Source organism: Myotis brandtii, unplaced genomic scaffold (assembly GCF_000412655.1).
Source record: "Myotis brandtii unplaced genomic scaffold, ASM41265v1 scaffold470, whole genome shotgun sequence".
Lineage (NCBI taxonomy): Eukaryota > Metazoa > Chordata > Mammalia > Chiroptera > Vespertilionidae > Myotis > Myotis brandtii.
Genome location: NW_005367953.1, coordinates 1,882,471 through 1,909,477, shown reverse-complemented (window position 1 = coordinate 1,909,477; position 27,007 = coordinate 1,882,471). Strand labels below are relative to the sequence as shown.

At 36.2% G+C, this 27,007-nt stretch overlaps 1 protein-coding gene across 1 annotated transcript; it reads left to right on the top strand.

Moving 5' to 3' along the window:
- PRRC1 (proline-rich coiled-coil 1) lies at positions 1-21,427 on the top strand. Its single transcript, XM_005875837.2, has 8 exons — positions 1-185; positions 621-1,010; positions 3,197-3,357; positions 6,358-6,460; positions 9,934-10,097; positions 12,818-12,921; positions 14,387-14,489; positions 18,696-21,427. Exons 1-8 carry the CDS (start codon positions 47-49, stop codon positions 18,903-18,905), a joined length of 1,374 nt encoding a protein of 457 aa, XP_005875899.1. The 5' UTR covers positions 1-46; the 3' UTR covers positions 18,906-21,427.
- The last annotated feature ends 5,580 nt before the right edge of the window (positions 21,428-27,007 follow it).

The following is a 27,007-nucleotide window of genomic DNA, read 5'->3' as shown; positions in this document are numbered from 1 at the left end:
CTTACTACATTTTTATAATTTTACAGTATATCATAATTGAAGAAAAATGATGGAAGAGAGTGGAATAGAGACAACACCACCTGGAACTCCTCCACCAAATTCTGCAGCAGGACTGGCTGCTGCTGCTGCTTCTGCTGCTGCTACTGCTGCTTCTGCTGCGATGTGTTCCACCCCCGTTCCTTTAGGTACATGGAGTTGTCTAGCATATAGTGTTTTTTTGTTTGTTTGTTTTTTGGTTTTTGGTTTTTTTTTTGGTATAGCAAAGATGGAGTTTTATTCAAGAATAAGTACAGACTCCCACGTGGGGAGAGGGCAAGAATTCCACAGAATGGACTCCCACATAGGGAGGGGAAAAGGGTCCCCGCATATAGTGTGTTTTAAGGATAGTGAAGAGACTTCTCTTTTCTGTGTCAATTTAAAAAATGCATATATTAAAACTTATTTTAATAAGTTTTTTTGGGAGTTGGAAGTCATATTTGTTGTATATTTTAAAGTATACATTTTTTAAATTATGGGATGTGGTCTGTTATATTTAAACATTTTGCAAGAAGAAAGTCATGAAAACTAAGTGAAAGTGTTTCCAATTTTGTCTTTTTTTTTTCCTCTTCCCCTTTTCCTAGCTGCAACCAGTTCTTTTTCTTCTCCAAATGTATCTTCTGTGCAGCCCCTGCCACCACACGCATCCTCTACCCCTCAGCCATCCCTTCCTCCTGTGAGGCCTTCAGCATCATTGCCTTTTGTGCCTCCTTCACCAGTTCCTTCTGCTCCACCACTTGTTACTGCTATACCACCTCCTGTGTCTCCACCAACTGCCGCTGCCTTTAGTAATCCTCCTTTATCCCCCTTCCCAACTTCAACTTCTGCCCCAAGTACTCTTCCATCTGCGCCCCCTTCGGGTCCTCCTACATCAGGATTTTCTGTCGGATCAGCGTATGACATTACAAGGGGACATGCAGGAAGAGCTCCCCAGACACCCCTGATGCCGTCATTTTCTGCACCTCCAGTAACGGGTAATCCTCTCTTACTCATACTTTGAAATAAGTGGTTATAGCTAATGTTTTGTTTTTCAAATAATGTTTTGTTTTTCAAATAATAATAAGATATAATTTGCATACCATATAATTCTCACATTTAAAGGGTGTAATTCATTAGTTAATGTATTTACAGAATTATGCAACCGTGACCACAATTTTAGAACCTTTTAATCACTCCAAAAAGAAACTGCATAACTATTTGCAGTCACTCCCTACTTCCTCCCAAATCCTCACAGCCCTAGGCAACCACTAATCTACTTTCTGTCTCTGAATTTGCCTATTTTGGACATTTTATGTAAATGGAATCTTATTATATGCAGCCTTTTGTAACTGGCTTTTTCACTTGGCGTATTTTCAAGGTTCATCCATGTAGCATATGTCAATATTTCATTCCTTTTTATGGCTGGGTAATATGCCATTGAATGGATATACCATATTTTGTTTATTCATCGGTGGTGGTTTCTACTTTTTTGGCTATTATGAATACCTCTTCTATGAACATTTGTGTACAAGTTTTTGTGTGGACATATTTTCATTTATCTTGGATATGTACGTAGGCATGGAATTGCTGACTTTAAAAACCACTAGACTGTTTTCCAAAGCAGCTCTCTTACCAGCCATGTATAGGGGTTCCAGTTTCTCTGCATTAATGTTTTAAACTCATTTCTTGGACTTTCAGAGTTTCCTATTCTCATGTTTTTGCTATTTAAATTATTAAAATAAAGCTGATGTAACTTAGTATATGATTTTTATATGTTGTAAAACTTAGTAGTACATGATTAGTATATGGACTGTCAGACAAAATTCCAAAATTTTGCCCTAATATTTTGTGCACTTATTGAGAAACATCAAGGTGAAATTTGAGAATTTTTTAAAACTTTACTTAAAAAATTATCAGGACTGACTAGTCCAGGGAGTAGTTTTATTTAGCCTGGTAAAAATTTAAAACCAAATAAAAGCTTCTGTGGGCTGTAAATTGGTGGTATTGTGTCATTTCCTTTTCTAGGTCAGCTATACCTTCTATTGGCCTCTCTGGAATGGTTGTTAGAAACCAATATTAAAACTTCATCCTTGTTATTTTCTGCCTATCATTTCTTATTTTTGGAAACAGCTTTGCTATAATTTTTATTATCCAACTTTGCATATCAACCTTTACAAGTAAATTTTTTTGTAGAGTAAAAGTATTATACCCATGTTTATGTGTATGTGAATTTTCTTTTTGAGTTTAAGTAGGGTATAGAGCAGTGATGGCGAACCTATGACACGCGTGTCAGAGGTGACACGCAAACTCATTTTTTTGGTTGATTTTTCTTTGTTAAATGGCATTTAAATATATAAAATAAATATCAAAAGTATAAATCTTTGTTTTGCTATGGTTGCAAATATCAAAAAATTTCTATATGTGACACGGCACCAGAGTTAAGTTAGGGTTTTTCAAAATGCTGACACACCGAGCTCAAAAGGTTCGCCATCACTGGTATAGAGAGTATGTGTACTAATTGTTATATGCTTTTATGTGATAGGCTTGGGTGCTTACACTAGTGATTATTATGCACTAAACAGATTAGAACTATAGCTGACCACATCCAAGTGCTAAATAGAGTAAATGTGAAGTACTTTTTTTTTCTTGTTAATCCTCACCTGAGGATATTTTTTCCATTGCTTTTCATAGAGAGTGGAAGGGAGGGAGGGGGAGAGAGTGAGAGAGAGAAACATGGATGTGAGAGAGACACATCAGCTGGTTGCCCTCCCATATGCCCCTAACCGAGAGTGGTGAGTGAACCTGAAACCCAGGTATGTGCCTTTGACCAGGAATCCAACCTGTGACCCTTCTGTGCACGGACTGGCATTCTAACCACTGAGCAACACTGTCCAGAGCATGAAGTACTTTTTGCTTGTTATTTTATTTGTACATTTTCAGGACAATTGGTGTAAGCCTATGAAAAAAAGAAATTTATTTTTTGGAATTTTGTTTCATTTGTATTTTATAAAATAGTTTTAGGTGATTCTTTGAGTTCATAACTCAATCTTGAAATGCCTGGGTATACAGATACATTATTTAAGCTTTTTTAAATTGCTCATCTCATATATTGTATCTTCTTTTTATAGGAAATGGTTTATGGAATAAATTACATATATTAAACATTTTTGCCATTAACTAGGTATTTTGCCAGCCCCCATTACTCAGCAAGCCAGTTTGACACCTCTGGCCCCGGGAACTGAAACCACCTCAGCCATTACTTTTCCAGAGGAACAAGAAGATCCTAGAATTGTTAGAGATCAGGATGAAGCATCTGCGAGTGGACTCTGGGGTTTTATCAAGGTGAGCTTATTTACTTTAAAAACCATGCTTAACTTTTATGAAACTAATAGGCATTCATTAGAGAGAATTTTGAAAATACAAAATGGTGTAAGGGAAAAAATGATTTTTATTCTCTTTACCAGTTTTCTATAGTTTCAGTCTTTTGTTTGTGCATATCTATGTGGATGTTAATCTCTTTTTAAATAAAAATCAAATTGGGGTAGTGCATGTGGAGATGTCTTTTGTTTGTCTTTACCTACGGTATATCAGGAATATCTTCCTAGCCATAGCATATCTTCAGAAATTTTTTCTTTCTGGCTGCTTTGCCCTACATGCCATTGCATTTATTTCCCATATTTTATTTTGCTAATGTGATTTGGCATTTTCTAATTGTAATTCTAATCAATAAAACTATGATGACTGCTCTTATATGCAGATCTTTGTGTTCATCTGTTTCATCAGGATTAATTCCCAATGTATGTGCAAGTGAACTTTAAAAATTACTGATACAGGGGTAAGAGATCAACCAAAGGACTTGTATGCATGCATATAAGCATAACCAGTGGACACAAAGACACTGGGGGGTAGGGGAGGTCAGGGAAAGGTCAAGGGGGGGAAAAAAGGAGACATATGTACCACTCTTTGTAATATTTTAAGCAATAAAACAAAATTTTAAAAAAATTACTGATACATATTGCTGTCCAAGAAGGTTATTCCAAAATAGACTGTTAAAGCATTTTTCACTTTGCTAGCAATGATTAATTATCTTGAAGTACAATATTTTCTAATTTGAAAGGCAAAAAAATACCTTGTTTTAATTTGCATTTCTTTGTTACTGAATTTGAACTTTTTTTTCAGATTTATTTACAATTTAGTTTTCTTTTGTGAAATCTCTATGTTCTTTGCTCAGTTTTGAATTGGGATGACTTTCTTAATGAATTCATAAGATCTGATATTGTAGTAAGAATATGCTTTTTGTCACAAAAGTTTCTAAATTTTCAGGAGTCATTTCTATCAGTCTTCTTTCTTTTCAATTTTTTTCATGATAAAAATGACTCTTTCCACTATTAATATATGATAAATGTTTTTCTTTGGTTTCTTTGTTGTTTTTTTAAAATATATTTTATTGATTTTTTACAGAGTGGAAGGGAGAGGGATAGAGAGTTAAAAGCATCGATGAGAGAGAAACATCGATCAGCTGCTTCCTGCACACCCCCTACTGGGGATGTGCCCGCAACCAAGGTACATGCCCTTGACCGGAATCGAACCTGGGACCCTTCAGTCCACAGGCTGACGCTCTATCCACTGAGCCAAACCGGTTAGGGCATTCTTTGGTTTCTTAATTATTTTTTTATACTTGCCAATTTAATGTAGCTATACCTACTTTATTATATGAGGTAGAAGTCAATTTTAATTTTCTTTCAACCACTTAATCGACTATTCCAACATAATATCTCAGAGATTTGATATGTCACCTTTATCTCAGTTACTGAATTGTTGGTTAGTGTCAGCTTCTCAGCTCTGCATTCTATTCCACTGCTCTGCCTGTCCTTGCAATAGTTCTACACTGTTTTAGTTTTTGTAACTATTAATATTCATTGAAAGCCTACTCTGTGCTGAGGTGGGGACGGCGAAGTGTTCGTTGGTGAGTAAGCGAGGTCAGTTTCAGGTCTCTGCATCCATAAAAATACATCAGTATTTGGTTGTATAAGTTTGCTGATTTCTCTGTTCTTTAAAAATTTTCTTTACTATTTTTTCCATTTATTTTTCTTGGTGAAATTTGGAATCGCTCCATGAGTACCCCCCACAATTTCCCACCAATATTCTGCTGGTGGCTTGGCTGCAGTTTAGTTGTATATTGAACATTTTTAGGTATTAGTATGTGGTTGACTGACTTACTGCATTTTTCATGTTTCATGAAGATGGCGTTTTTCTAAGCCGTTTTTTTTCATATCTCTCTCTGCTTTTTAAAGGCTTTCTTTGTATAAGGACTATCACTTTTCTTGTGAAAAGCATGTCATTATGTCAGTTATCAGTTGAATACCCAGTTTTGGTCTTCAGGTTTTATGAATAACTTCTGATGTTCAGCATAAGGTTGGTTGACAGTCTTAAATGTCAGTGTTAACGAACTCATTGTTTTTTCTGAATCACCTTAGCTTAATGGTAGGTTGGAAGAGGTGGAATCATGGTTGTTAGCCAGATGCCATCTTGAGTCATTGCTCTCAATAATCTTTTACCATGGGAGTAGTGGAGCACAGGAGGGAGGTACTCAGACCTGGCTCCTTATTTCTAATATGTGGTTTTAAGAATCAGATGGGTGCAAGGCCTATCGAGGGATCACTTTGTAAGTTATATAAAGATCTGTTCACTATGCTGTAGACCTGAAACTAATGTAATATTGAATGTTAATTCTAATTGGAAAAAAAACACACAATCCAGAGGCCTGGCTTAAAAGTGAGAATTTGGGTATGAACAAAACAAGAAACAGGAATTAGGACAAAGAAGAAACTCTGGTAAAACATAGCAGAATATTTTATATTAAGTTAACAGGTAGCTGCTTTGGGGAATAGATAAGAATGTTTTCACTATTTTTATTGTTTTATTAGGGAACAAAGTATGGGCCTATGGAGACATCTGATTACAATCTTTATTTGGGACCTTGATGGACAAGTTTTGCCTAGTCTTTTAGATAAATAAGTGAAATAACATATACATAGAAATTAAGTAAATATATATGCATGCACACATATGTAGATAAAATATACATACGTCCCAGACCAGTGCTACTAAAAATGTGGTCTGCAGTTTGTTGTGGGTCTGTGATAGATAAGAGAAATTGAGAGTAAGCATTTTGAAATTTAATAGCAATTTAACATTGTTATAACCTTGTGTTTCTTATATTTTATAAAAGTACAGTTCTGTGATGCATTGGAAACCTAAAAAATAATTTATTTCATTATCGGGTGATCATTGTTTTCTTTGCTTAGAATGGGTATTTATATGTTAATTTGTTTTATGCAGGGTGTAGCTGGGAATCCTATGGTGAAATCTGTGCTTGATAAAACAAAACATTCTGTAGAAAGCATGATTACAACGCTGGACCCTGGCATGGCTCCATATATCAGTATGTACTTAAGATAGACTAGCATCTGCCATGTATTTTAAAAGTATGTGCTAATGTTAGCCATTAATTGGAAATCCACAGGTCTTAAAATTGGTAGAAATCCTCTTAATAGTCTTATATTGATTGTCAAATATTAGTCTTGGTATTTTTAATTCATCTTTTTCTTAATCACCATTAAATGCATTTTGAAAACTCCTCAGAATAAACTTTGGAGGAGTAAAAACAGTATGAATTACTAGTATGCGTACTTACTGAATTTACGTGTAACTGTGACTAGTCACTTGCTTTATATGACTTTTACTTTATTCACTGTTGATAATTGAAGTGATGCTTTGTTTATATTTGGTTTTGACATTTCTTCAGTTATCTATTTTAAATAAGTATATTTATGTTTAACTCAGTAATAATATTTTTAGAGGAAGTTAATCTATTAATAATACTGTAGATTACTGTAATTACTTGTTGTGAAAGCTGTTTTATCCATTTTTGAATCTTCATTACCAAGAATCCTCCAGACAGTTGACATAGACGTGCAGTCTGCCCTTTAATTTTTAATGTACATGTCCAGTATGTGAAAAAATATAATCGTTTAGCAGTATCAGTGACCAGTTATTAGTAATTCTGTTTAAGGTAATTTACAAACCAAAGCTGTGTACCAGGTATCTGAATATAGGTTTTTAATGGCAATAAAAAGTCAATAGTTTTGTTGTTTTTTAAAAATATATTTTATTGATTTTCTACAGAGAGGAAGGAAGAGGGATAGAGAGTTAGAAACATCAATGAGAGAAACATCGATCAGCTGCCTCCTGCACACCCCCCACTGGGGATGTGCCCGCAACCAAGGCACACACCCCTGACCGGAATCAGTCCCCAGGCCGATGCTCTATCCACTGAGCCAAACTGGTTAGGGCAAAAAGTCAATAGTTTTAATGAGTCTTGACTAAGTTGGTAGTTTACTATGTAGTAAATGTCAAGATCTAACAATGGTAAGTACCAATTGTTAAATGCTTGCTCTGCCAGGCACTGATTGTACCAAGAGCTCTGCAATGTAGGTATTATTTTCCTCAAGTTTTAGATGAGGAACCTGGGTTCAGAGAGATTTAAGTTATCCTAGGTCATACAGCTTGGTGGAACTAGATTAAACCCATATTCAATTTTTGACAACTAACCACTTTGCTTCCCTTGAATCAGGAATTAAATCAGCTTAATTATTTTTGGAGTTTATACCTGCTAAAGGACTTAGAAATCAGGCCCTACCATGCATATTGATTTTACATATTCATAATAATCAAGTTTGACAATGAACATATCATGATAATCTCCACAAGCTCCTATTTTGAATGAGAGAAAGAATTTTTGGAGCTCTTGCTCTTTTAATGGGTACTGTATTAGACTGTGAAAGCCATTATTTTATGTATTCTTAGAGCAAGCCCTGTGAGGTGATAGGTACTTTTCTATAAAACAAGTTCAGTGACTTCCACAAAATAATGATGCTAGAAAATGATAGTTAGGACTATAATCCAAGACCATTTCTCAAGCCAGTAGTCTGCATGACATCAAGAAAAAGTAAAAAAAAAAAACCCAAGGGTGGAGGAAGAGATACAAAGTGAAGTTTATATTATTAGATAACATAACATATAATCTTAATCAGCTTTAAAAAGTAATACTGAGTGTGGAAAAGCAGACACTGTCTTGACAGCAAAAGCAAGACCATTCTTATCTAATAAAACAAAGTGAAACGATATTTTTACTCAGATATTCTAGAAATCATTTGATTTAAAAATTTTAAATGCATCATAAAGGCACAAGAGCTATTAGAAATGCTCTAATATATTTTAACACAGTTTAACTTTCTACATTCTTTTAATTAGTTCTCCCTTTGCTATGAAAGGCCACGCTAAGTGAAAGCTTAGTGGAGTAGTACTCAGCTAGAGTCAAGAAAAGTCTCATATGGAAGAAAAAAACAAGAAAAAAGTATGTTTCCTCTTCTCTCCTATGTGAGCTATTGCTTTTAGGTCTTAGTAACGTCTGATAAAAAAAAAGTGGGGGGGGATCCATAATAAAAAACTCAGATACTTAGAAAATATTTTCAACTGTTTCAGAAGATATTTATTAGGAAAACCATAGCATCGTTTCTGGGGCAAAATATTTTACAATACAAATGGCTTTCTTAAGAAATCTCTCTTACCAGAGATAGCCTAATGCCAAGTAGCAAAGTATGCTGTGCTTAGAACCAGGCCTTTGAATTCAGTGTATCACGAAATGTTAGATCAAGATCTTAAAAGTAATTAGGCACATTTGATTAAATTACTCTAAATAGTACACAGGTTTTTAAAATTGCAATATTAAAATTTTTAAATTCATATTGCTTTTAGCCTTTTTAAATTTCAAGTTTTATAAAAGTTGGCACTTCATTTTTTTAATATATACTTGCATTATTTGTATTAGGTCAGTAATAGATGTATAATTTATAAATACCCATTTATTTGTGGTATATATTTTTTTTTCAGTGATGGGGATGTATAATAAAACTTCATCTCCCATATTTTAAACTATTTTCTAGATAAAAAGCATATTTCATGGTAGTCCTTGTTTAGTGCAGAACTTCTGTGCAAGTCTTTGACAGGTTACATCAGTAATAGTCATTTTCTATAAATAGTGTCCCAAATATGTGACTTGTATTTCACAAGTCAGATATTTAATTCCTGTGATTGCTGAAGGATTGGCAACTGTGGCATCCATGTGTTGTTAGAATTTTGTGTATGATAGATATGTCTCTAGTAATTAACAGTAGAAAAACCATTTTGATTTACAGCCTTTAAAATGCAATAAATGTGTCTATCTAAAATTTAATCAGAAAATGAAACTTGGCTAAATTAGTAGAGCAGTATAATAGAAAATCTGTTTTCATAGTGGCCCTAACATCATTTCTCAAATAGATATCTATGGAACAGGAGCTATTATTAGATGCTAAAAAAGTGTTCCAAGAACAGATTAAGCATGGAAGTACTGGGTTATAGTCATGATTTTTAATTGTTGGATTTCTCAGAATCTTTATGCTAATGTACCTTATAAATTTCCAAGAAAGAAATATGGTGTGCAGCATCTCCCTAGCTGTTTGACTATATCACGCTGTCATCAGGGAGAGCTACTGATATGTTCTGGAACAGTAGTTCATAGAATACAGAACAGTGTGGTGCTGTATTTGTGGCAGATATGATAACCAGAACCATTAGAAGGTATGTGCCATCTTCTGCTTGCAAATAGATTCCCTTAGATAATGCATTAGTTCTCATTTTTAAAACGAAGGAAAATTTGGTAGTTCTGGGCTAAGCTCTTGTTGGAATAAAATGCCTATATTGCATTGTTCTATGAGCTTAGTAATTATGCAAATGAAATGTCAACCTATCGTAGTAATTATGAGAATTTGATTATTTTAATTTGGAATTGAAATTTTCTGCTGTTGTTTGTAGAATCTGGAGGTGAACTGGATATTGTAGTGACCTCAAATAAAGAAGTAAAAGTTGCTGCTGTCCGAGATGCCTTCCAGGAGGTCTTTGGCTTAGCTGTGGTTATGGGGGAAGCTGTTCAGTCCAATATTGCCCCACAACCAGTGGGCTATGCAGCTGGATTAAAAGTAAGTAATAGAAGGAAGACCTTCTGGGTATTGAAACTGGCAGTAATCTCTTCATAATTCTGGTAATAATCCTGTGGTCTGTATGGAGCTAAGTGGTTTTTACATAATGAAATGATCAGCTTGGTTTTAATTGGACAACTCTGTAGTGTTATGAAGATATAGTGGACTTTTAAAGAAACCTAAGGTGGGTTTTTAATTGGGGGAGTAAACATGCAGAGAGCACAAAAAGAAAATGAGTCCTAAAAGAGATATTCTTAACCCAGTGTTAACATTCAAATCAATTACTAAAGAGATAATAACCCTCAAATCCCATAAGCTTTTTATTACTATCACTATTAGTAATACTTTACACTTATGAGTATGTATTTCTTCAGGGTTAGGAGCCTCTAATTACAGCATTTTTGCCAACCAGTTAATAAATAACTTTGTTTTATCTCTGCTATGTTTAAATACACCTTAATGTATATATTTAAATCATTAACATTAAACTCTCATAGTTAACAGCACTAAATCCATGACTCTTAGTATAAGTCCTTAGAGTACAGGGTAAGCTCTAGGGCAGGGGTCCTCAAACTTTTTAAACGGGGCCAGTTCACTGTCCCTCAGACCGTTGGAGGGCCGGACTATAGTTTTAAAAAAACCAAGAACAAATTCCTATGCACACTGCACATATCTTATTTTGAAGTAAAAAAACAAAACGGGAACAAATACAATATTTGTATTTGCATGTGGCCCACAAGCCGTAGTTTGAGGACCCCTGCTCTAGGGTCTTTGGGTATCTTACTTTAGTACTGAGATAATTCAATGTGGCCTCTATACCACCTAATTTTTGATCCCCTATACTTTTAGAAAATAAAGGTAAAATTCCATTCTCTGGATATTGGTAGGGAATGATATTAAAATTTCTATAATTGTGACTCCAAAAGATGCCACGTTTAATTAATGTGGTCAGAGGATAAAAGAGGTGAATATAACCCCCTGTTCATTTTCTCTTCTGGATTCTGTAAACAAACAAAAAAAGAATTAGACTTGTCTACCTAGCTCATTTCTATATCTCTAATAGGTGCTAATTAATTTCAGTGAAATATTTTATGACCCTTACGAAGTATAAAGTCCAGTGCTGTAGGATACTAAGAAATGAACAGTTTCTGTTCCCTGGAAGCATAAAATCTAGGAATATTTTGTTATAGTGCATAGCTGAGATATCACCTTCAAAGAGTTAGGGGTGAGTCTCTAAACATACCCCTAATCCATTAATAGTTTTTACTGAATTAACATTTATTTCAACTTTATAATTAAAATTCAGCCATAACTACCTCTTGGGAGGAGTGAATTAGGTAAATTTATAATATCCAGTATAAAGAACTAAGTTTATCTTATTCATTACATTTTTTTTTTCCAAAAATTACTTCGATTCTGAACATTAGCAATACAGGCCTTCAGAAACTCTTTCTTTTTTTCAGTTTTTCCTCTAGTTAAGTTCTTACTACAGGCCTTCCAGGGGTGGGCAAACTTTTTGACTCGAGGGCCACAATGGGTTCTTAAACTGGACCGGAGGGCTGGAACAAAAGCATGGATGGAGTGTTTGTGTGAACTAATATAAATTCAAAGTAAACATCATTACATAAAAGGGTACGGTCTTTTTTTTTTTTTTTAGTTTTATTCATTTCAAACGGGCCATAGTTTGCCCACGGCTGGGTTAGACACTGTGCTATATACTAGAGATGTAAGAGTTAAGAGTAAGCAAAAATACACAGTCTTGATTTAATTGTAAACATCTTCTTTCATCCTTCATCTTTATAAGTTAATATCTTTACTCATTCTCATCTAGTTTTCACTTTCTGTTCTTTATTTCAGTTATCTCTGAAATAAATTCAGTTGTCTCTAGAAGTATCTTAGCTTTCTCAGTTTTCACTTGAATGGGAATTGATCCCTTAATCTCATTCACTATTAAGCTCTGCTGTCTAAAATAAAAATAGGTATTTAACTATGGCTAATTTTATTTAGAAATAACTTTTTATCTGGCTTTTTGAACACATTACTCATGATCACTGTTTATGAAGTGATTCAGATAAAAATAGTAAACAGCAACCTTGTTTTCATTAGTCCAGTTTTTAGTTTTCTGTAAAAAGATTATTTAATTCATGATCTTGATTTATCTGCATAGTGTTTGTAGCCCCTCAGTTTTGTTTCACTAATGGTGATATTTCTGAATAAAACTTAAAACTGTCACCTTAAAGTTATATTTAAAGAGAATCAGAAGAATTTACTATTGATATGATTGCCTACTTAGAAAATTTGAGAGAATCAACTAAAAATCTGGGATTGATAAAACAATTTTATTCAGTAGGAGGGCTCCTTGCCAGGTTAACATTAAAAAAACACAGTTTTCTTATATTAGTAATAACCATTTAGAATCCTTGCCAGGTTAACATTAAAAAAACACAGTTTTCTTAGTAATAACCATTTAGAACGTAGAATATATAAATAATTCATTTTACAGTAGCAACCAAAACAATAACGCAAATTGGAATAATTTGGAAGGCATACTCCAAACCGAGTACTGAGAGGAACACGATTGTACTTTTTCACCTTTTGTCTTCTGCATTGTGTGAATGAGTGTTTGTATAAATGTATGCATGTATTGCTTGTATAATCATAAATTAGTATATTTAGTAATGAATAATTTGAAATGGTTTCTAACCTACCCTGTTATTCAGGGTGCCCAGGAACGGATAGATACCTTGCGTCGAACTGGAGTGATCCATGAGAAACAGATTGCTGTGTCAGTAGAAAACTTTATTGCAGAATTGCTTCCTGACAAGTAAGAGGCTTTTTTTTTTCTTGTAATGAGAACTCTTAAGATCTTTCTTAGTAGCTTTCAAATATACAATACAGTATTATTCATTGTAGTCACCACGTTGTACATTATATTCCCATGACTTATTTTATAACTTGAAGTTTGTACCTTTTGATCCCCTTCACCCAGCCTCTGGCAAGCACCAATCTGCTCGTTGTATGTCGTGTTCTGTGTTTTAAATTTGTTTTTAGATTCCATATATGTCAAATCATACAATATTTGTCTTTCTCTTAGTTCCCTGAGCATAGTGCTCTCAATGTCCATGTGCCTTGTCATAAATGGCAAGATGTCCTTTTTTATGGCTGAATTATATTCCAGTGTCTGTGTACACATTTTCTTTACCCATTCATCCTTCAGTGGACACTTACATTGCTTCCATACCTGGGCTCTTTTAAGTAATGTCGCAGTGAACATAGGGGTACATACATCTTTTAGTGTTTTATAAATACTCTGAAATAGATTGCTGGATCATATGATATTATTTTTCATTTTTTGGGACACCTTCATACTGTTTTCCATAGTGGCTGTACCAATTTACATTCGTACCAACAGTTTGTAAGTGTTCCACCTTTTTGATAATAGCCATTTCAACAGGTGTGAGGTGATATTACATATGGTTTGGGTTTGCATTTTCTGGATGATTAGTGATGATAGGGCATCTCGTGGTTTTGATTCTGGTTAATTAAAATGCTGGTGGTGTTATAGTTGACTTCACTTAAGTCAACTTACAAGTATCTTTTAAATAGAAAAAGTTTTCATTGTGAAGAATTTATCAGGAATGAGGAAAGGATTTGTTATTCCCTCTGAGCTTATTTTTTAATTTACTAATAACTTTTCCAGTTGGCTATATAGAAAAAATTTTCCATATTTTTTCAAGTGACATATTAAAAATATTATGCATGACAGACTATTTGAACTTGATCAGTAGAGATTGCCGTTTTTCTTTCTCCCTGGGGCAGGGAGTAAGGTGAAGTTGAAAGATTAGTAGGAAGAAGAGGGGAAGGAGAACTGAAAGTTTCCTCAGCCAACAGCACTAATAGTGAAAGAAATGGAAGAGGTTTGGTGGGTATGATAGATATTGTAGTTTTAGATTTATTGAGTTGAAAGGGATATCTGGGTGGACATGTTTAGGAGCATGATAGTTTTTGGAGAACAAAGATGACCTTGGAGTTCTTCTAACGTGTATTCACTAGCACCACAGTGAATACACAAGAACTTTCCATGATAAGTAATTTTCAATTATTTTTTTATTATTATTCCTCTTCTTGGAATTAAGCCAACAGGAGAATATTATATATTGTTTTTATGGGTTTTCTTGAAAATTGATTAGAAAAACATTTCCTTTTTGAAATCCGTTAATATTTTATCAAAATGATATTACTTATACCTCTTATTTAGCACATAACTTGAAACTCATATTCTGTTGCAGATGGTTTGATATTGGCTGTTTGATAGTTGAAGATCCTGTCCATGGCATTCATCTAGAAACATTTACACAAGCTACACCAGTGCCTTTGGAATTCGTACAACAGGTTAGTTTTTTCCATTTCATTATGCTCCAGGGAAGCTTTCAATATTGTTTCAAAATAAAAATGTGGGCAGATTTTTTTGTTGAAAATAGCCTCCTAGCTTTTTTTCCTTCTATGTTTTAGTACCTCTTTACTTTTGTTTTCCAACTGTCTTTACAAAGGTAATATAGTTAATCACTATTTTCCTTACCCTAAGATGAAAAGAGATTTACCTCTTCTGGTTTTATGTTCACCTTTCCTTTATTTTCCCTAATACCTTTGTCTTGATCTTCCTCTTTGGTGGTAAGTAGGAACCTTAGTGTAAGGCATATGTCTTTACCTATTCACATTGTTTCTATACTGAGGCATAAATGTGTAATGATTTTGATTCTTTCTATATTTTTGTTACTTTTTTCTTGAACAAATGGAATATAAATGCTTATTTACATTGGAATCTTTGTACTCTTAAATGGTATTTTTGTTGACTTTTTTTATCACATTTGTACTCATGCACATTGTCATCTCAAAACTTTATTGGATTCTCTCCCAAGAAAATACATGTATGTACTCACATATAAGTTGGGCAGATGTGTGCATAGAATCCCTGAAAGCAACTTGTGGCTCTCGTAGTAATAGGTTTACAGCTTACATGGGGACTAAGAATTGATGCTTGGAATTTTGAAGTTATTGAACCTTTTATTTATACCGTAATGTATTTTCAGAAGTACAAGAAAGCATTTTTGTAGATGTTAACATTAAACTCTAATATGAAGGTGATTACAAGATTGTAAGCAAATATTATGCATATTGTTATACCAATAAATTAGAAAAATTGGACAAAATGGTCGATTTAGTAATTAGGTTGAACCATACGGAATTGCTGTCTAAAAAAGTCAAATATTGGCAGTTTCATATGATTCAACCTTAATCACCTCAATGAAGCTTTCCAAAGTCATCTCATTAACCTAATACATCTTTATAGCTCTTCACACTTAGGAAATTACAAGAGTTTTGGGAGCTCTGCCAAAAATTGGGATGAAGACTATGTATTTCTTATTAGAGTCTACCACTGTGGTCTTGAAACAGGCACATTAAGCTCCCATTCAGTTATTAATAACTTCTAGTCTTTCATATATGAAAATGTCTCCCAGGGTGGGGCCACTCAGGTTTGCAGGTTTCTATTTGATCTGTTCAGGTTCCCAAAGCAAAGGCGATGTCAGCAATATAGGGCTTCACCCTTTCAGGCACCTGGTACAAGCATGCCTCATAGATAGTGCAGGTTAGGTTTCAGACCACCACAATGTTTTCTGGTGCATATAAAAGTAAGGTTTACACAATACTGTAGTCTATTAAGTGCAATAATATCAGTATGTCTATAAAAAATAGTGCACATACCTTAATTTAAAAGTGCTCACCATTATCTGAGCCTGTTGGAAAAATGGTGCTGATAGATGCAGGATTGCCACAGACCTTAAATTTGTAAAAAAACAAACAATATCTGTAAAGCAGGAAGTGAAGTGAAATAAAACAAGGCATGCATGTATAATGAAGCTAAGAGACAGTATCATCTCTTGCATTGAGCCTTTTGAGTTGTTAATGTAATATTCGATTTCCCTCATTACATAAACCATTTATTCATTCTCTTACCCATAGCAACTATTTTTCCTTCTCTCCATTTATACCCAAACTTTTCTACCTTTGGAAAGGACATTAGGTTTGGCCACTGTGCTGGTCCATAGAGCAGGCAGCAATCAGAGTCTAGCAAGTGTATTTCCCTCAGCCCATATGGGCATCCTTTTAACAGGCTAGGTTCCCATTGCCCTCCTGCCTGACCATAGGGCCAGGCCACTGCCTGTAAATCAGTAAAAACTGAAACATAGGGGATTTTACCACTGTTCAATTTTTCCATCACTATTAGGAAAACAGCATGCACTTCAGCCCACCCTGCTGATTTGTTTTCACTTTTAGTCAGAGTGGTGGCCTTCCAAATGGGATGTTGTCCATTCACCTTGGAACTGCCATTTGTAAACCAAGGAGTCTTTCACCTGAGAGCTGTTCAGAGGGCACTGTCCATGCAGCAGTTGGTTCCAGCAGCTCCTCGGGTGTCTCCAGAATTGGTCCCACAAGCAAAGAGACTCCCTGCTTGCATCTCCTCCTCGCATTCCCTCGGCAGCACGATACTGTGTAAACCACTTCCATAACATTGTATGGAAATAGAACTATGAAAGCTCATTGTTCCAGTCACTGCCATCCCATTAGGGCATTTCTTCAGCAGCATCAGTATATGTCCTTCAGTCATAAGTGTAGCTTCAATTAAGAATGTCTAATAACAAGGTAGCAAATGCCCCGCAATTGGAAATTCTCTGATCCAAAGTCCAAGTAGTCATTGCTGGGAGGCACAGGTTTTTGCCATAAGCCCCATGGGTTATGGCAAAGAGATTTTTGCCCCTACCATCACTCCAGCTTCTATTCTATACTGTGTGGGCTGATGCAGTTGTACTGATTCCCATATAGCATGTCTACTTAACTGCTTGAAAGGCAGATGTACATGCCTCTGTTTTACATTACTAGGTAGATGAAACATTCCCCAGTGAAATACAGTGTCCATCCCCAAAGTAGTCAGGTAAAGGAAACACAACGATTTCATGTAAAGCCCATTCAAATATACCAATTCTACTACAAACTTGCATGGTAATTCCATCAACTCTTATGCTTCTAACTGTAGTCTCTGTTAGGACTTTATCAACAGGGTTTGGTTTTATAATACTAGGTAAGGAAAGTGTTCTCTAGCAGACATAATATCTGTTCCCATAAAGCATCCAGGTAGAGGGACACAACTTATTTACATATACCTGCTTAAACATTGAGCTTTCATAATTCTATCAACCTTTGCATTTATATTATTTCAATCTAATTATAGCACTCGTCAGGGGAGTCTTGGAAACCTCTTCACCCCATGACCGTTTTATTCACTACTGTGACAGAAGTCTCTGTAATGATAAATATTAGAAACTTTGTCATTATAAGGGTGCCTCAGGGGTCAGCAAAAAAAGTAGCCTGCAGCCAAATCTGGCATGCCTGCCTGTTTTTGTAAAATTTTATTGGAACACACTCCTGCCCATTTATTTACATGTTGTTTATGGCTGCTTTTGTACTTCAGTAGAATGGACTAGTTACAGTAGAAGCCATCCTGCCCACAAAGCTTAGACTGCTTACTCTCTGGCCCTTTTCAGAAAAAGTTTGCTGACCCCTGTGCCAAATGTCTGACCATTGCAGAAGGATCATTTTTATTTTATTTTTAGGAATACATATTGGAAAAAAACAGATATAATGCTCAAAGAACAAAGCATCAAAACTGTATAAACTAATATCAAAACTTAGGACATATTGCCAAGTAAAAATAAGCTGCATCTAGTATGATCAGTATGTTTACATATGCACACATGTATACTTTAACATTATATATATTAATAGAAAACAAAACACAACAAGCTGTTATGTGGTTAACTCTGAAGAGTGATACTGAAAGAGTGTCATTTGCTTTTTACTTTGCCTTTTTTCTATTGTCATTGTTTATTTTTTTGTCATGAGCTTCAAAACTAAGATACCAACGCATGTGCCTTCCTTTTATTCCTGCTATTAAGCTTTCCCTGTTCCTTTTTTATCTGTCCTAAGAGTTTAATTCTGTGCTTCCTTACTGTTGGAGTTTGAATGATGTAATGATGCTATCCTGGACTGCATATTATTTTATAGGTATTAACTTATTCACATGAAAACAAAGTTTCTGGGGGTACTCTACAAATTAATCGAACTATCCTTTTCTGAATGGATTAAAGCCTAATGTGCATGCAATTTCCTTCTTTCTGGTAGGAATGTCATAACTAAACAGATACAATATTTCTATTTTAGTACTAATTTTATTTAGTACTAATTTTATTATGAACCTGAAGTGACACCGAATGTAGCAGTAGAGCTTAGGTTCTCTGACACTGAGCTGTTAGATATAGTCATTAGACTTAAGACCTTGATTATATTTTAAACAAATTAGCTGTGTGCAATATCGTGTTGATTCTTTCATAGCTTTGGAACTTCATACAGTTGGCAGCATTAGCTGTTTCTCAGGGTCTATCATCAGTATTAAGAGCAACCTGAGAGACTTTGAAATGTCACAACTATTTCCAATGATTTTTTAAATGTATTATAAATAATATAAATTTCATTTTTCTATAGGCTCAAAGTCTAACTCCCCAGGACTACAACCTGAGGTGGTCAGGCCTTTTGGTGACAGTGGGCGAAGTCCTGGAAAAGAGTTTAGCAAATGTCAGCCGGACTGATTGGCACCTGGCTTTCACTGGCATGTCACGTCGACAGATGATCTACAGTGCAGCCAAAGCAATAGCGGGCATGTATAAACAGCGCCTGCCCCCCAGGACCGTGTGAGAGACCTACCTAGATCCTGAGACATCCCCACCTTGAGCTTGGTGGTGAAGAAGACATTTACTTTCTGAAATTGGATAGCATCAGTGATCCAGCAGTTTTGGTAATTTTCCTATAGGCTGCAGTTTTTCTTTCCCTTTAAAAAGCCATGGTGTCATGTCAGCAAATGAAAGGAAACAGATCCTTTCTATGATCATTTAATTACCTGTACTATAGTTCTCAAATATATAAGTATTTTTATAGGACAATTTGATACCAGATTTAGAGTACAAATTCATGTGTTAAGAAATGTAACTTGATATGTACTTGATTATTTTGTTTTTCATAACATAGTTAATGACATACTCGTTGAATATTCTTTAAAAGCATTGTTTCTTTTAATTCAAGATTAATCTGTCATTCTTTGAAGGTTTTTTTGTGTGTGCACATGATCTCAGGTCTGATACTGAGTGTCTGCTCAACAATTTAGCCTAAAACACCTACCTGTAGAGAGATGGTGCACATTTTGTTTGCATAGTTTTAACATGGGCCAAAACAACAGAATGGATCATTTTCTCTTTGGTTATCATGTACACACATAGTGTGAATAATTCTATATTTTTCTTTTTAAATAACTTCTGGCATCTTACAGATTTATACTCTGATCATTAGGGTAATACATTTTACTTTTTGATTGTTATGTGACAACTAAATGGCAAATGATTCGAGTATTTTTTAAATCAGAAGCATTTGAGTTATTTTCTTAATACTGCTATTCAGTATTTCCTAGTAAATTCTGACAACAGCCATTATTTCTAATTCCATTCATATTTTTCCATTGTAATGGAGAAATTTTGGGAGGGAATTACTTTGTTGTTAATGGGATTGTATGCTTCTTATTTAATTAAGGTTACTTCTGACTAAGTTTGCCTTAAACACTACTTTTCCAACTTGCTGCATTCTGCCTTTACTTTTAATGGAATTTTTCAAAGAAACTTTTATATGCAATCTGGTTTATTTAGTCCATTATCTTGGTACTTAGTGAAACTTTTTCTCCCAAATATATTTACCATTTTTGTGTTTTATATAAATCAAAAATAAATAGTTTGTCTTACACTTTTAAACTCTATATATGCAAGTTTAAATAACACTTGAGATAGTTTCTTATATAAATGTAATTTATTTACTCTTCTATGCAGTTTTTAGAGATAAAAGAATTAGCACAATCTTATAAAGGGTGTTAAAGCTCTTCTTATCCTGCACTGTCATTACACATAAGGTTTGCTTTGTATTTTTGCAGTTTTTTACCTGGGGCTGAATGAATAAGTATTCAGTGAAATTCAAGCTGTCATTCAAAGTAATGAGAGAAAAGAGATGAAACCAGTTGTGGCATAATAGGGACAGAATACTTATTTCCTCTTTGTTTTCTCCATCTTTCATGAATAAGAGAAGCCTTTCTCTACCATTTGTATTTGTCCTTTATTTTCAAAAGCTCCCTTTTCTAATAGTATTTTATCATGGCATGGCCTGATGACTAATTATGATTATGGATGAAGGAAAGTATTCCTAATTAAAATACTTTTGCTACTTCCCTTCTATTACTGGGAAATTTTACAGATCCTAAAAGTAACTCATTATCTCTCTCACACCACAGCAGCGTTAGCAAGGCAGTCTGCTAGTGTTGGTGTTTTGGTGCTCACCATCGATTTAAGACCATGGTCCTTTTACCCATCATCCAACTTCCCTCTGTTCTTTTCTCTTTCTGCTCATCTCCTTACAACTCCCACACTAGCATTTCTTAGAGTTGGACTGGGAGCTGTTGGCTTTTTTCCTCCCTCAAGCTTCTTAGGAAAGAAAACTTGTCTTCCACACAGTCCTTTACTGCTATTGTTTTGGTCAAGTTTGTGATTTATTTATTTTTCCTGAAGTGCTCCAGTAACTACTTACTGAATTTTATAAGTTTATACATGTCTTCGTTTTAATTAGTGTGAAAGAGAACAGGTAAAAATGCAGGAAGAGTAATTTAACATCAACCTCAGTTGACAGAGGTACTCAGATTATTCAATTCAAGATCTTCCTGTTACTAAGTTTATCCAGCAACCCTGGACCTAGAACTGTGCCACAGACTTATGGAGTTGGAAAGCTTTAGGCAATACTAGTGGTTTTCTCTTCTGATCTCTTATCATTATTACTTCCCCACTCTTTGTTCCTCTTTCTCTCAAGGAGTAATGAAGTAAGAAATTGAGATGAATGAATATATACAAAATGGTAGTAGATAAGAGTACATACAGATGAACAAGTAGGTAAGAGTACCGATGAACATGTATTATGTACATCTATTAAAAATTATGTAAATTAGTGACATACTCAGGGTCAACTAAATTACTTTAATATGTTGTTGGATTTATTTTATTCCTTGGCTAGAAAAAATTCTTAACAGGAATTTATGTTCTGTGAAGCCAAACTTTCTATGTTCTAGAACAGTGGTTCTCAACCTTCCTAATGCCACAACCCTTTAATACAGTTCCTCATGTTGTGACCCCCAACCATAAAGTTATTTTCGTTGCTACTTCATAACTGTAATTTTGCTACTGTTATGAATCGTAATGTAAATATCTGATATGCTATATGTGTTTTCCGATGGTCGCGACCCACAGGTTGAGAACCGCTGTTCTAGAAGATGTTGAGTTATGCGTAAATTATTAAGAAACTTAGATTTTTACTCCCAGAATATGGTTTTTAAGGTACTATGCAGGATGATGTATTGGGTAATATCAATTTTGTAAGTATGTAAATATGACAAATAAATAATGCCTCTACTTATTTCCCAGAAGTGTACAGTGATTTTTTAAAATGCTTATGCATATTAATATTAAAAGGGCCCATATTCCCTTTTTTGTCTAAACTGGCAACTGGCTACCAAGGATTCCTATAGAAGAGCAACTTCAAGCACCATCTTTAAACATTCAGATATATCGGAGTTGCTAACTTTACGTTCATAGAACTCAGAATATTTAGGGGAGAAGATGCACTGGAGATAGAGTTAATAGGCCTGTGTTCATGAAGAGACCTGCATTTAATTTATCCTTGACCTTCATAGGTGTCATCTTTAAAGAAAAAAAAAAGTTTTAGTTGTTACTGTATTTGTCATTTGGAGCCTAGTAATCCCAGGAGGAAAGATTATTGTTTTGATTTGTCACAGGAAGGGGTATTGTAAAAGACACTGAAATATTGATTTGGGGGTTTTGTTTGCCAACAAAACAATATTGCTGTCAATAGACTAGAAAAACACCAGTTGAAGGCCCAGGAAAGGCCCTTTTATAGTTACATCTTTTTTCAGTATTAACTAGAGAAGAAAAAAGTTTTGGAAAGACAAAATTGGCAAGGCCATATGAAGGAGGTCTTTTAAATTATCAAGAATTTAAAGCAGTAAGAAAGGAAAGGAACTTACAAGTTCCTTTGTTGGTTACTCATTGGAGTAGGAACTTATTTTTATAGGTTAGATAACTGAAACATTAAGTTTCTTATCCAGTATCATCACAACTGAATTATAGAGATATAAGTCCAGTGGTGTGTGATTTACTCTATACCAGTGATTTGGCACAAGAATTTTAAAAACTTGCAGTACCTGACTATTCAGGGGCACTGACCTTTTCCCGTGGATTGTCAAATAAAAGAATGACAATAGCCACACAACAATCAAAATTATACCTACTTTTGTAGCCAGATCAGCAAAAATAAAACATTTTTTGGTGTGCCGCAGAATTTTAGTAATGTAGTAGTATATATGTGAGATGAAAAGGGTTGAAAATCGCTACTCTAAACCATTCTCTTCTAAAACATCCTAAGTATTTGCTTTAGGAAATTATGGGTGCATAGTTAATCTTATGACTGTTGAATTCAACTTAACACATTTCGTACCGCTCAGGAGTTTTCTCATGTTTCGCGCGCCATCTGTTAAGGACCGCTCACGAGTGTTCTCGTTTTTCACGCCCATGGAAAAAGGAGCGGATCTAGATAATTATGTAAATTTTGTTTGGTCCCTCTTCATAAAGGAAAATGTTTTACGCAGTACCATACATTAAAAAAGTACTAGGAACTTTAATTGTTTAATTGTTTTTGTAAATAAAAATGTTATAATTATTGAAAAACAACACCTAAAGTGCATTATGATGATTTAAATAACGTGCAGTTTGCCTAAAAACGTGCGGTCCCTGGCGTGTGTCTTAGAGATTTCTATGCAGTATGCAATGTGTTAATCACATAATAGCAGGAAGACTTAGCTCTAGTATACTTTTAATTTTGTAATATACTAGAGGCCTGGTGCACGAAAATCATGCACTCCGGGGGGAGGTCCCTCAGCCCACCCAGCCTGTGCCCTCTAGCAGTCTGGTAGCCCCCAGGGGATATCCAACTGACGGCTTAAGCCCGCTCCCCATGTCAGACATCCTTAGTGCTGCCGCTGAGGTGGGATAGGCTCCTGCCACTGCTGCTGCACTCGCCTGGCTTCTGGCTGAGCAGCACTCCCCCCGTGGGAGCGCACTAACCACCAGGAGGCAGCTCCTGCATTGAGTGTCTGCCCCCTGGTGGTCAGTGCACGTCATAGCAACTGGTCGTTCCACTGTTAGGTCGATTTGCATATTAGCCTTTTAGTATATAGGATTCTTTAAGGAAAACTTATTTTTATCCCCTATTTTTTTGTTTTTAAACGTGGTGTTTTTGACTTTGCTAATCATATGAGAATATATCTGAGATATTTGAATATTCTCCCAAATTTGGGAAACCATAAACTAACTAGGTTTACCTTTGAGTATAATTTTTAGGATTAAAGCCAAAAATGTTCTAATTGTTAAACTACTCTTCAAGCAAGGTACTTTTAAAATAATACCTTTTAAAATATTTTGAGAACCACTCTTATAATACGCTTCCTGACTCATTCTGTATGTCCTAAGATATTTTAAAGAGAATGATGTCACCAAGATGGTGACAGGTTGTTCCTGACTTTGCTCCCCCTCACAGGAAGAGCTAACAACTATTCAATTACAAGACACCACTGAGAGAATCCTAGAACATGGGTGTGAGGCTGAAGCACCTTCCTGCATCAAAAACCAAGGCAGACTGATTTTCAAGGCTAAGAGGAAGGACTGTATGTTGACCACATTGCCCTTCCCCAGGCCAGAATAGTACTATGCCAAGAAGTGACCCCCTGGACCTACAGTTTCCTGCAGTGGGAAAGAGCTCAGGGTGGACATCCAGCTCTCTCAGAGTTGGGGGTCACTTAGAAGCCCCCATTTCAGTTTCGCTTCCTGGAGATTGCAGAGAAATCTGCAGAACTTAACCACTGGGAACCTGTAACAGAGGAGTGGGGATGGACTTAACAACCACCAGCATTCGGATCTTGGCATACCGAGTTCCTACCCGCAGCACCTAAGTAGTTATCCAAACCAGTGTCTTTGCTCATCTGCAAAACCAAGCTGGTGGCACAGTCTGACCAGGGAACTTGGCAGGGTGCAGATATGCCTGGATTGGATCCCCAGATGAATAGCCTAACCTGCTCTCATCTAGGCAGGGGAGCTGAGTCATAGTCCAGCTCACTGCTGAGTGTAACTCCTGGCTCCATCTGAACAGAAAAGCAGGCAAGAGTACCTGTTCAATGCTTGGAACAGAGTACAGAATGCACAGTTGATTATGCAAAGAACAAAGCCAATGCTGGGTATGGAGTGTTATCCCCCTCCTCCCGGTCAGGGGAAATAATTCACTTCTCACCATAAAGTCTGGTCTGATTGGGAAAACCTGGGAGGAGGCTGCTTGGAGCTGGCCCTCCCCTCAGGGGAGCTGAGAATATCCCCACTCCCCATGCAGTGAAGCTTCCAGGCCTGTCCAACCAGAAAGCCTGGCGGGACACCTGGAAAGCTAAGTAGCCCATCAACACTTGAGCAGAGAGTCCAGCACGCAGAGCTGACAGCGCAGAGCAAAGCCAGGAAGCCTGCTTATCCAGGAACGAGACATGGGTCAGCTTGGGTCCAGGCCATAAACAGAGTCTTTCTGGCTTTGGAGTTGGTTCTCTCAATGCCTGGTCAGGGAAACTAATTTGTAACCTCACGCATTGCTGAATACAGTTTTCAGCCCACCCAACCAGGGAACTTAACCAGAGCACAGGGGAAACTGTGAAGCCCATCTAACAGCCCTACTTACAGTAGAACTTGAACAGAGAGCATAGCCAGTGGCTTTCCCCATTTGCAGAGCAAAACTGATGGCCTTGTCTGTCCAGGGAATGTAATGCATACCCTTGCCTGATCAAGTCCCCAGTCAACAAGCTGTGCTTGCTTTGGGCCCCATTCTACTGCCTCACCAGGGCTTGGAGGCTAATTTATAGTCCCTTCTACTACTGAGTATAGAAGCCAGTCCCGAATGTCTAGTAAGCCTGACCAGATAACCTAGGCAACTGGTGGAACACATCCTACCACCTCACTTGGGCAGAGAATCAATCCAGTAGTCTTACCTAAGTGTTTTCAAACAGTGGCATCTCTGCCCCACTCGGCTTAGAGCTGAAGGAGTGGGCTCTCTCATAAATAGACTCTGATAACACTCTCTACTACCCCCAAGGGCGTTACCAGTAGACACACCCATAAACCCTCAACTGAGCTTCCTGGTGAAGAACTATCTCTGCCAAAGCAAACTTCTAAAGTCTGGAAGAAGAAATTACTCGAATGCACACATAACAAAGTAAGGAACTAAGAATCACGAAAAATCAGGTAACATGACACCATCAAAGGGAACTAATAGGCTTCAATAACTGACCCTAAAGAAATGGAAACCTATGAGCTGGAAGACGAAATTTCAGAATAATTTCCTTTAGTGAACTACAAGAACATAGACAACTAAATGAATTAGGAAAACAATGTTGAACAAAACAAGTTCAACTATGTAACAGAAACTCAAAAAAGAAAAACCCAAACATAAATCCTAGAGTTGAAAAATGCAGTGACTGAATTGAAAAATTCAATAGCAAGTTTCAAAAGCAGACTTGACAATGCGGAATAATCTAACCTATAATAGAGGACATTTGAAATTCTTCAGTCAGAGGACCAAAAATAGGAAAAGAAAGAAGCCTATAGAAACAACAGGATACCATCAAAAGAAACAATACCTGCATTGTGGAAATTCCAGAAGGAGAAGAAAGAGAAAGGGACAGAAAGTATATTTAAAGCATAGGCCTGGTGCACAAAATTCATGTATGGGTGGGGTCCCTAGGCATGGCCGGTGATCAGGGCTGATCAGGTTCCCCGCCTTCCCCCATCCTCCTTCCCTCACCGCCTATGTCCACTGCTACCCACCCCCAGTTCCCTGTCCCAGCCTGGCCGGGGGAAGGGATGAGGGGAGGGACCCAGGAGGTTGGCCGTCAGCCCCAAGGAGGGAGCCAGCCCTCGGCCCCCCTGGGAAAGGGGCTTCATCTGCTGCCACCCACCCCTAGTTCCCCATCCCAGCCCGGGGGCCCGGCCCTGATAGGGCGATCAGGGCCTTCCCGCCAGAGGGAGGGACTGGGAGGTTGGTTGGCAGGCCCCATTGGTCATCAGGGCCTGCGGGCTGGGGGAAGCACCTGTGTTGAGCGTCTCTGCCCCCTGGTGGTCAGTGTGCATTATAGCAACTGGTCATTCTGGTCGTTCCATCATAACTGTTGCTTAGGCTTTTATATATATAGATGTTTGGCCCTTAATAAAAAATAACCAGCTATTATAGGAAAAGAAGTTTTTCCCAGAAACCAAGAAAAAAGAACTGGTAATAGAAACTAGTCCACAGGACCTCAAAAGATGGAACTATCAAATACGATCTTTAAAATAAATCAATATTTCCAAAAATTAAGACAAAATGGAGAACTTTAGCAAAGAATGGAAACTACAAAAATAATTAAATGATATTCTATTTTTCAGTTCTAGAATTTTCAAGTCAATAGGTGAGTTTAGTAGCAGAGTAGGCACAGGTGAGGAAAGAATTAGTGAAGGAGCAGATAATTGAAGGAAAACATCTAAAGTTCAGAGTCAAAGTAACAGAAATGGAGAAGAGACATATGGAACACAGTAAAAATGTCTTTCTAAAGTCAGGTTTACATTTGATATTTTTAAATA

Bases quoted from the DNA above. Each gene is read 5' to 3' on its own strand.
- PRRC1 (XM_005875837.2), top strand. From the start codon at position 47: ATGATGGAAGAGAGTGGAATAGAGACAACACCACCTGGAACTCCTCCA. The intron at 6,461-9,933 runs GTATGTACTTAA...TGTTGTTTGTAG, and splicing joins TGGCATGGCTCCATATATCA to AATCTGGAGGTGAACTGGAT. The intron at 14,490-18,695 runs GTTAGTTTTTTC...ATTTTTCTATAG, and splicing joins CTTTGGAATTCGTACAACAG to GCTCAAAGTCTAACTCCCCA.